Here is an 11,542-nt window from a genome sequence, read left to right on the forward strand (position 1 = left end):
CATTACAGAAGGATGAACTCAGTTTTTCGCTTCTGAGAGGTTTTTCTTCCCCCCCTCCTTTAAACAGCTTGTCTCCTCAAAGAGTATTCATTCCCTCATATTTATTCCTAGACTTTGTTTTTATCTTGTTTTCTAATTTGAGCACAGGGAGAAGCCAGCATCCCCTTGTCTGAACGCCCACACCCTCCCACCAGTGTCTGCTTAAAGCTCAGAGCGAGCAGCCAGCTGCACCAGCAGGCTCTTGCTTGGGCAGGGAAGTCCTCACACAACCCCTGCACCCACACACTCCTGGTGCAGGCAGGAGGCCTGTGCCTGCTGCTCCAGGGCTGACAGGACATGAATTCCCTCCCAAAGCCTCAAGCCCCAGTGGTCATACCTCAACAGCTTCGACCTTCCTGCGGAGCATGCTCTCCATCTGATCTGAGAACTTCTTCACCAGCTCCAAGCCATCCACCTCCTTGATTTTCAGAGTTGGCTCCACATCTTTGTACTTCTACCCAAGGGAAAGAAGAAAATCCTGCTGAGCAGGAGGCTCTTAAGGAGAGGGACGAATCTATTATTGCTAGTTGGGTATTGTCTTTGGTGAGGGAGGGTGTGTTGAAGCAACTGCTTTGATTTTATCACCTTCTTCCATCTTTGCCTTTCCCCCTTTTCCAGCCTGTAATTCAGGGTGTGCAGATCAGTGGCTGTAACTCAAAGCACTTTGACCAAGTAAAAACAACTGGCCCACTCGAGAGCTTGTGGCTGTTGAAAGCAGCAATGCACCTGCAGCAATTAGTGACTACAAATTAGAGAGAGAAGCAGGAGGCCAGGTTTTAAAAACCCAAACCATGCACTGTGATGACATCTGTAACAGCATTGTACACATCATGCCCCTCCAGTTTGCTTAAGACAGAGGGAGGAGCAAGGGAGTGGAGCTATGTGCTGTCATTGCACCTCTTCCTGTGTCACATGTGCTCTGGGGCACTGGTGGGGAGATGTCCTGGCAGTGTCCCTGCTGTCCTGCCCCAGTGCCACCACCTCTGTGAGGGAACTTGCCAGGTCTCCAGCAAGAAGGGCCTGCTTATGTGGGAGCCTGCCAAGGAAAGCTGAGACAGACAGTTATGATGCTACTTTTATTGGGCACCCAGGAACGTAAGCTAGGCCAAGCAATTCCCAGAAACTAGGAGCTACGAGCATGGCTACTTGGTGCTGCCTCCACAGGGAGAGATGCTGTAACAAGGAGGATTTAGATCTCACAGCTTTAGAGATAACCAGTTTATTCTCACCATGTTTCATATAACCTAGGAATTAAAAAAAACCCAAGAGTACATCTAAACTGTGTAACCATAATCTGCCCTGGACTGGATACAGTGGCCTTTATTTCTCCTTTCCAAAAAAACCCCCCACAGCTAACAGAGATAGCCAGAAAGAAAGAGTAATAAAACCCACAAAAGGACACAGGATGATTAACTTATTTCAGAAAAGACAGAGCCTCATCTCCTGAGCTGTGTGGAAACACAAAGGCAACCAACTGCAATTCCCTGGTCCCTCATCATCAGTTTTGTCTGCAGTGTGTACAGCCCCCCCTCCATCTTCACGTTGTGTTAGCATCACAGCAGCAATCTCAGCCAGGGCTGGGCTTCTTGTGCTGGGAAAAAAACAAGGTGGTGAAAAGGGCAAGGAGACGCCAGGGGCTCTGGTGGCACTTTTGAATTAGAGGGGAGCAGCGGGGAAAGGACTTTGAATGCCCTTAGGGTGAGCAAGTGGAGCCCCTTTCGTTCAAGAAGCTCCCTGACCATCCGGGAGGGTGGCTGAGCACGGGCAGAGGAAGAAACGCTGAGGAGGTCAGACAGAAATAGCAGCATCCAGCCTGCAGCAGGCACGGCAGGGAGGCTGCTCGCTCTGCCTGGCACCATCAACAGCGAGGGCTTTACTGGATTAAAAACGCCAGGCCTCACATCCCCTCCGCTGGGGCTGAGGAGCCCGGAACAGGCAGGCGGGGAAGCAGCAGGAGGAGAGGAGGGGTTGAGCAGGAAGGTTGGGATAACCACGCTGCCAAAAGAGGAATGTGCAGCCACAACCCCCACCGAGGTCCCTGGCCGGTGGTGAGACCGCAGCACAGCCCAGCTGGTGTCTGTCCCATTTAGCTCCATGCCACGCGATCTCTGCCAGGCTGGGCTCTAACCAGGCCCTGCTCGGGGCAGGAGGGGAATCTCTCCTGGGAACACTAGCAAAGGGGGGCAAGCATGCACCTCACAGAATGACCTGCCCCTGGTTGCCTTGGGTCACAGCTGCAATTAAAAGCAACAGGGCTCCCCCCCCCCCTTAATTTTTTTTTTTTTTTAATGTGGTTTTGACATACTCACAAGCAGATGTTACTGGGGTAAAAGTAATCATGAGAAATCACAAGCAGTCTGACACATCTCAGCCCTGAGCTCTAGCCAGAGATGGGAAAAAACCCCAAAACCAAACCCCAACACAAGACACCATAAAAAACCCCCAACAACTTTCTGCAAAATTTCCCTAAGGAATACATCAGGTTTGAGCTGAAATCCTATTTGAGCTTTTTTCCTACATATGAACCAGCAAACCACTACATGCCTGTATTCCTGCCACTGAAACCTCTGGCTACTGATGACTATTCATCCAAGATTTCCCAATGGTGGGCAATGGAGTTGTGATTCCAACACTGACACCAGACACCATGGCTGAAAGTCAGCTCAGGTGCTTGTAGTTGGCCAAGATTATCCTGCACAACCTGTGCTTAGGGTTCAGGCTATCAGATCATTGTAAAGTACAGAGCAGGGATCAGGCTTGGGAGAACTGGCTGAAAGGATCTCATGTTGAAAAGAGGCCAAAAAGTTAGCTCAGCTCTAACAGAAAATCTTTTCTTATGCATCTAACACTTAGCATTCCCTTAAAACAGCAGGAGCAATTCATTAAGATTCCCCTTCTGCAGTGTCGGGGGTGGTGATTTAAAAGTAGAATATCCAGAATTCAGTATCCCGAGTTTTATCTGTGAACAGAGATATGTCACCAAATATATATTCTTGTCCCCACCTCCATAAAATTCAGCCTATTGAAGTACACGGTGCTGCATTACTCACTGCTAGTGGAACTAAATTAAGAGTGTGAAAGACATTCCTTTCATCTTCACCCAGGAAAACGTCTTGACTGAACTTCTCAAGTTTGTCTGGTCTTTGCCACATTTTTTGGGCTTTCTAATAACTGCAGGGCAAAGCTCTCTGATGCAGGGTAAAAGCCTGCCCTTGGGGATTCAAGGGATGTCTGTTAGTTCACCAGGTCTCTGGGAATGATAAAGCCTGGTGGAAAGTCAACCACCTGGGTTTGCGACATATTAGGGCTCTTCTGGAAGAAACAAACAAAAAGTCCAAAGAAAAGCAAGCAAACTCAAAACCACAAAAGAAAGCTTATGTAAGTAGTTCAAGATTATTAGGCACAAGGGAGACACAAAATAAGATCCAAACTGAGATAACAGCACCTTCTGTATTTCCTCAAAGACAAAATGCCCGTTGACTCGGACAAGCACTGAGAAAAGAATCACCCGGACCTCCGTGCTGTGCTCCCCACCCTTCTGCTGGGTCACACCCATGCATGCAGAGAAACACTTGATGTGAAAAACAGGTAACAGCCTAAAAAAGAGAAATGTGCCTGGGGCACAGGCAAACCCTCGTGCTTGAGTTCCACACTTTGGCGTGTTTGGCTGCCCGGGCCTAATGCACCCACAGTCTGTGCCAATGAGATGATCTACATGAAGATGTTTGGGGTCTGCCAGGGTGCATGAAAACATTGCCTAATAGTCAAAGATCTGTTGGCATCCATTTGTAGTGCTGGAGGTGCCAGGGACGCAGTGGCAGCCCCCTGGGATGGTCCCTGCTTCGAGATGATGAACTGGGAGAAGGTGCCCAACCTACCTAAAGAAAAGGAGGCTGAGAGAAGGACTGGAGTGAGGGCTGGCTGGTTTTCCCCGCTTTCCTTATTTCCCAGGGAAATAAGAGGAGATGAAAAGGCTCAAGAAGTGAGGTTGAAAGGTAAACTTGAGCTGCTTAAACTGCTCAAGTTAGGGCAGGGCACGACACAACACAAATTTAGGAGATGGTTCTTTGCTGGAGTGTTTACAGAGCAAGGCTGGATGAAGCTCATCTGTACCCCTTGCTCAAAGTGACATTTTCCTCCTGAGTCACAGGTGACATTGTGTCCAGCTCAGGGATCTCCAGAGACTGTGCCCAGGCGTCAACACACGCGAGAGCAAAGCAGACACCTTCCCCCTCAAGAACAAAACTGTGTGTGAGGACTGGGCAGGCAAGTGGTATTATTTCATAAGGCTCATCAGGAAAATACAGCTCTGCTTTAATTCTTCTTGACATGAACACTAGATTGGATTTGGTTACATTCAGGCTTCTTTTTCATCTGAAACTGAGCTTTCTTTGCTTCCAATGAATCATACCAATGGCTGATAAAGAGTTGTGAGTTTTTGTTCAAGAACTAGCTGCTGTAACTCTAATTCTTAGTGGCACTATGAGCACCTGCAGGTCTCATTTAACCCCAATCCCAAAGGAATCAAGATCCTAAGAGACAAAACACATGATGCAACACATCCAGAGGGGCAGCACAGCACAGCTGTCTTGGCACTCACAGCAGTACCACACGTGCCATTCCTGGCCTGCATTGACAACTTTCACAGCACTGGTACTTTCAGGCTAACCCCAGTTCCCCTTCCCCAGTCAGTGTCACTGACTCCTGGGCCCCAAGGAACATGAACTCACTGAATCTCTCAGCAGAAGCAGCACAAGCTGTCTGTCAGCCCACACCTACACAGCATCAGAAGGACGCCTAACTATCAAACAACCCAAATCTGCATTGTCCCCCCACCCAGAGCTCCAGCTCTCACCAGAGATGCTCACGTGTCACCTTGCCTCTGGCAGCTATGGCATGGGGACCCCAGGGGACAACAGGCAATACAGAAGCATCATCAAAACTGCTACAAGGCAAACTTTTGCCTGCATCTACATCCTGCTGCAGCTGCCTCATGGTTAGTGCATGAAGTACCTTTATCAGTGCTGGCAGCCTTTTATTGCATGGTGAATCTTTCCTCCCAAGAGGAGCTGATGATCAGCATAGCCCTTGGTGATGGGTGCTGAAAGCCTGTCTTGGCCAAACCTAGCAAAGTTAGTGCTGCAGGATGTGATCCCTTACTCCAGGCAAAAAGCAGCACTCTGGGGACAGGGAAACAGGGCTCAGCAGCAAGGCAAGGAAAATGATATCCAACTCCTTTGTGCTGCATTAGGATGTGGGTGTAATTGCTAATGTGAGGACAGAACTCAGACCCAGAAGGTGTAAGGGACAACTCATGGCTTGTGTTGAAGGATCAGAGAAAGAGCAAAGAAAAAAGAACTGGATGGCCACAGAGTGGAGTCTGCACTCCTTTGGATGCAATCAGCAGCCACCAGTCCCCCAGAGCAGCACTCGGGAGGTGCAGGGCAGAGATTCCCAAGGCTGAAAGAGAGCAGCCATTCACCACTGACTTAAGAAAGTTTCTCTACAGCTGCAAAAGGGACCATTTGTTTAAAGCCCCTGGAGCTACAGGCTTGAATGCTGGTAGAGAGTTTACTGCAGTAGTGCCTGTTTGGTGATCAAGCCAAGCAGAGCTCTGCCTCTGGCTTCCAGGGCACCTGCCTGAAGCAGAGTCTTAAGGGCAAAATTCAAAGAATTGATAAACAACTGGCTGAATACAGATGAGAAAGCAAAAAGAAATTAGTGTCAGCTGGAGAGCTGCAGGAGGGGATGATGGGGTGACAATGAGCAGCTGAGTGATGAGCAGCAGAGGGACTTAGGAAAGGAGGAATGAAGGGTCAGTACTGGGGAGAACGAAGTGATCATCAGAGTGGAAACATGAGGAGTGCTGTTAAAGAGTAGTTTTAACAAAAAGTGGTACAATTAAGGTGGTGTGCAGCAATGGCTGATGAAAGCAGGGAAGGCATTGAATGGATCTCCCTCTCCAGCTCATGCAGAGCTGCCACAGGGCATCTCTCTGTGCTTATGGACACAGAGCTCCGTGATTTTAAAAGGCAGCTGGACACCAGTGCCTCATTCTTTCCTCCACCCTGGGGGGAGCCTTGGAAGGCCACATGGGGAGGTGAGATGAAGCAAAGAGAACCCTCACACGTTTTGCCTACCTTCTGCAACAGGGGGGAGCCCGAATACTTAGTCACAATGGAGTACAGCTCCCCACCAAAGGCATCTGCCCAGGACTTCACCCTAAAGAAAGGGCAAGAAAAGAAAAATCAGTGTTAGTAGTGCAAAGTCTGCAAAACTGGTTACTTCTTCAGACAGGCAAAGCTCCATCTTTCTGAGCACAAATCCCCCTATATTTCTCTAAGCCACTCTTCCAACAGTAGCACTGTTCTGTCCCCAGACTCAAGCCAGACAAGCAGCAAGGCAGGAAACAGTGCTGCTCTTGGACATTCTGCCCAGGACACTGGTCAGCAGGGAGAAACACTGAGTTCTGCTGGTCTCAGTCCCTGTGCTTCCAGTTGAGTATGTCCCACCTAACTTCAGATGTACAAGTTTGGTCTTACAGGGCATCCAAGTTCCTTCTGTTGCTGGCAAAGTGAAATAAATTGCTTTCTGCAGACACCTATTTGTCCTCCCTGACAGGCCCTGGGGTGAAGGGCTAGACACCTAGTGCCAAACCTGCTGAAGAGACATAAGTGTCAGAACTTAAGGAAGGTGTCATGATTCTCCCCTTGGATTCAGCTCCTCCAGCAGAGCAGGCCAGAGACTGATGAGCCAGATGAATCCTCTGCTCTCACTGGTGCTGCTGCTGCTCGATGATGCCACAGCAGACTGTGCCTTGTCATGGTAAGCACCCCTCACACTCGTGCCGTCCTGGAAATAATGGATGGCAGCAAGCCCACGTGGAGAACACGCAGATGTCCAGGAGCAGCCTGAACACTGAGCTCTCCAAACCAAAGGAGATGGCTCCCAAAACGTACAGAGCACTTCAGAGAGCTGCTACATGATCCATGCTAGGCAGCTCCACCTACATGGATTCACCTAAGAGAGATTTATTTAATGCAATAAATGGCCTTCTCCGCTTACCAGAGTACACCACTTATTCCTGGTGTGTAGAGCCTCACCTACAGCTCCCAGCGGATTTCTTTGAGTCCCAAGCAGGCTTTAACCCCAGGGCCTGATTTCCCAGTGCACTGTACCACAAATAATACACCAACACAGAGATAAGCTCGGGAGCAAAGCCAGCACAGCAATGGTGGAACAATCACAACAGCTCCCTTCGAGCCAGGAAAGCCTGCTCAGCCTCCCCTCTCACACACAGGGACACACAGGCAGCTATAGGAGCACACACAAAGCTGCAGCTCTGCACTACACCTCTCCCTGCTGCTACAAAAAAAGCATGAGACAGTGGGTGCCTTTTTAAATCAATCCTTAATTGGCAATGAGGCATTCATATTTAACCACTGAGTGTGAACTAGCACCAGCTGAAGTCAATTTTTTTTTTTTTTTTTTTTTTTTTTGCACTGTGCTCTGCATCTTGTTTTGAGAGCCAGAGCTTTTATCTCATCATTTCATCCTCAGAGAAAAAGGCATACAGGTATTTTCTAGGAGACCAGGATTTATTTGGCTATATCAGAGTTAGTCTAGCAAGCCTAGAATAAAAGAAGGAACGAGAGACAGGGATCCCATGGGATGCTTTCCTGTTTGTTGTAGTAGTGACTAATGCATCCCCTTAGATATGAGGATCTCTGCATCAACATTTAACCTGATGCCCATCTGCTGCTGCTGGCTTTTTAAGTTTCATGTATGAGCTGTTTTGTGCTGGTATTATTAACTAATATTCTCCAGTCTCCTTGCCTTTTACTGTAGGATGAGAGAACCTAAACATGAAGGGACAGTAATTTTAGCAGGGATGTTTATTTTTACCCCATTTCCCTCCCCCCACCTCTGTTTTGTGTCATGTGTGTGGCCATGTGTGTGCCCCTACTCCTTCCAGCCCTCATCATTTTTCAGCCCAGCAGGGTGGAAGAGTCTGTGGTGTCATTTCTGATTAGTGGGTGCAGTTGAGCATCTTCTTGAAAGTTCTTGAAACTTCCAGCCACAGCAGAACTTGAATTAAAAAGGGGTTTGTGTCATTTTGGGATGTCTGCTCTGGCTCAGGGACTGGTATTTCTTCTGGTCTCAAAGCAGAGGAGGAATGAGGCACAAAGACAGGGGGACCAAAGAGAGGGCCAGAGAGCAGCAGCTTTGGAGGACTGGTTGGAAAGTTAGGGGGCACAGAGGAACGAGAGGGCACAAAGGTGCCAAATCCCTGTGTCACAGGGCTAAAGATTGTGTCATTAAAAATATCTGGTGGCATTTCACAGAAGATGAAAAGTAGGAAAGTGAAGAGGCAGAAATACACCGGCATTTACATCTTTAAAAGACAATTATTTGCCAGGGAAATGAACAATCTTAGAGTACTGGGAGATTAAGAGCAGCCTGCTGAACTTAAATAGGTTTCCTTAATTTTTTAATAAGTGAGAGAAAAGGTCAGTCTAAGACTCATCAGGTTGCAGAGGAATTTCTTCTAAGGTCTCTGGCTCTGTCCAACTCACGGGCAGATGAATAAAGGCAATAGGAACAGCCTATAGTAGGCCATACCAGATTGAACTTTGCCTCTCCCACCAGCATTTCCCAGTGGTTCCATTACCCCAAGAAGAAGCCAGCCCCAACTCCTCACCATCCTCACAGCTGCCAGCACTCCTGCCCATGCCATGGCTGGCACACGGCCAGAGCTGTGTCCAGTGGGAAAGAAGAGGTGGTTTGGAAAGAAGAGGTGGTTTGGAAAGAAGAGGTGGTTTGTGTGCTGAACTTGCACCCCAGAAGCATCACTAGGAACTGACTGAGCAGATTTTTGCACTGCTGGAGCTAAAGCTGAGTGAGCTTTGGGATAAGCTGGCGGTGATCCAAGCGCGATGCAGCAAAGCCGGACACGGCACAGGCCGAGCGAGCCGTGTGTCGCTTCACCCCGATCGAACCCAGCTGCTGCTTGAAGGACTCTGGTTTTGTGTCCCCAAAATGTCCCCGTGTAACCCAGGAAGCAGATCCATTTTCTGCTCATCTACTCCCTTTGGGCCTCTGGCCAATGTGCTTCTCTACTGAAATTTCACTTCAAAAGGGCGACTTTTGTGTTTTGGTTAAATTCGCGAGTGGATTTGAAACAACAGGGATTAATTCAGCCATTGGTCTGGTTTTAGTACCAGAGGAGAAAAGCTCTTTTTCTATTGTTTATTCTTTGTTCTTGTGCAGGAATAAGTTCCAAATTGTACAAAGTGACGTAAATATTTTTTTTTCCAGTAGTAAAGGGCTATCACATTATAATGAAACACATCAGAAAAGGATTTGGTCAGAGATTGCCTGCCTCTAATCCCTGCTCTTGTATTCAGTGGCAAGAACAGCAGGAAGGACAGGCTGGCTTCTAAATGCCACAGGCTTCGATGCTGAAAGGTATTCCTTAAATATGCAGTATTTATCCTGGACATGGAAAGTTGATTTGCATGGTTTGAAGTTAGCAGAAGTTGGATTTTATCTTGTGTAACCTCTGTGCCCTTTCTGTGAAACCCCAGTCAGAAGCACTTTGCTGGGGAAGGGCTTGGCAGTGCAAGAGTAAAATCGGTAGCAGTTTCCTGAGAGCCCCCTGGATAAGGTCAGTGCAACTCCTGGTCAGATGGGCTGTACTGGTGGCACATCTATAAGGGTGTGATTGACAATTTTTGAATAAAAAACATTTCCCCAAACGCAGGAAAGGGCTTAAGCTGACTTGAGTTGATTTTTCAGATGTATCTCCTTCTGAAACCTGCTGGCAGCGTTGTCTCCTCTCCAGACCAAGTCCTGCACCCACAACCCTGGGATACAGCACCCCAGAAGCTGCCCCACAACAACTTTTACCAATCGTGGTGCCGACGTTTTTAATCCTTAAAGGATTTACCTTGTCTAAATCAGCTTACCAAGGTGAAGTTTTTATAAACTGGGGTTGCTGAGAGCTGTTGTGCTCCTGGGGGGCTGCCAGGGCTGTGTTGCTGGCGGGGAGCTTTCCAGCAGTGACCGTGCTGGAGGAGCCGCTCGTCACACCAACACACGTGGGCGTGGGTGCACTGCAAACCCACATCCCAAAAGCTGCATCAAGACTCCCTGCGTGTGCAGTGCATGCACAAACCACGGCTGGGTGTGCTCTGTATTGCAGCTCAGCGCCTCATTCCTTTGCTCCAGAGCTCTGGCAAGGACCATTACGCCTTTGTAGAGAGGTGGAGCAAGAACAAGTGAGAAGTGCTGTGGCCTCTTCCTCTATTTAGCTTCCTCCCATTAACATCCTCTGACGGCCACACACGTGAATAATCACGTCTGTGTGTATTACCCAGGCTCTTTTCAGCCAGAAGAGATCCAGACCAACGCAAGGGACCAGAGCTTTGGGGCTGCAAACCTCGCCCTGCACAATCTGGCTGGGTCTTGTCCGTGGCAAAGAGATGCGTCCTCGCTCAAACGCCCCGTGTGCATCCCCCACGGGCAGAACCTGGCCAGTGCTGTGCATCCCCTGGGTGTTCCCAGCACACTGAAACCCAGCAGTGTCACTGAAACCACTCTGCTCAGCTGGGAGCTGCCAAACTGGGGCCACTCGTGTCCTTCTCCATGGTGGGATCTCCGCAAGTTGAAGCAGCAGCAGCAGCAGCAGCAGCAGCAGCAGCAGCAGCAGCAGCAGCAGCGGGGTTTTATGAGTGCGTCTTTAAACTGGTTTTGCCTTCTGTTGCCCAGTGCATTAAGCAGAGCATTAATAGATGTCAAAGTACTTAACTAAAGCAGATGAGTATCATTGCTACTCTTGAATGGGGAAGAAGAGGTATTGCATTCTAGCCTAGATCTGGGCACCGAGTCTGTGGCTCCCATGTCTGTGTCCTCTGCCAGGAGCCAAGGTACGGAAATGCCACTCCGCTGCAGCGATGTGCCCCTCTGGAGGAGCCTGTCCCCGCCGATGCTGCCACTGCCAGGGCGGCATTCCCACCCGCCTGCCCATGCCCTCGGCACTGCTCGCTCCACGCCAGCCACGGAGAGAAACACTTACGTCTCCAGCGGGATCTTCGTCTGGGCCCTGGCAGAGGGCGGGAGGCAGAGCAGACAGAGCATCATCCACGGGACGGCCCAGGGCCCCATCCTCCGGGCACCAGCCATCAGCAGCGGCTCCGGCCGGCGGCATGCGGGGGCTCCCCGCCGTTCCTGCTGCGCTGGGGGGGCTCCCCCGCGGCCCCCGCCATGGTGCCGGGCTGGGAGCCCTGTTCGTGCGGGGCCGGGCCCCGGGGGCACCGCGGGCACCGCGGGCACCGCAGCCGCCTCTGCCCCGGGAGCGCCGCTGCCGCTGCCGGGCGCCGTCGGGGGTGTCCGGCCAGGGGGTGTCCGGCCAGGGGGTGTCCGGCCCGGGGGTGTCCGGCCCAGGGCAGCCGGAGCCGCGGCAGCTGCGGGCGGGGTGCGCACCCAGAGGTGCGGAGCGGCT

The 11,542-nt window shown here is 50.2% G+C and overlaps 1 protein-coding gene across 1 annotated transcript in view; it reads right to left on the bottom strand.

Moving 5' to 3' along the window:
- The window catches only part of CACNA2D4 (calcium voltage-gated channel auxiliary subunit alpha2delta 4), a gene marked incomplete at both ends in the record, with an annotated part of 120,669 nt that extends 109,464 nt beyond the window's left edge, over positions 1 to 11,205 (bottom strand). The window contains 3 exons of the mRNA XM_082281133.1: positions 377 to 493; positions 6,180 to 6,261; positions 11,117 to 11,205. Coding sequence (XP_082137259.1) covers positions 377 to 493; positions 6,180 to 6,261; positions 11,117 to 11,205 — 288 coding nt within the window. The remainder of the gene's footprint in view (positions 1 to 376; positions 494 to 6,179; positions 6,262 to 11,116) is intronic.
- Between the last annotated feature and the right edge of the window lie 337 nt (positions 11,206 to 11,542).

This window comes from Coloeus monedula (genome assembly GCF_965178545.1).
Source record: "Coloeus monedula genome assembly, chromosome: 4".
Lineage (NCBI taxonomy): Eukaryota > Metazoa > Chordata > Aves > Passeriformes > Corvidae > Coloeus > Coloeus monedula.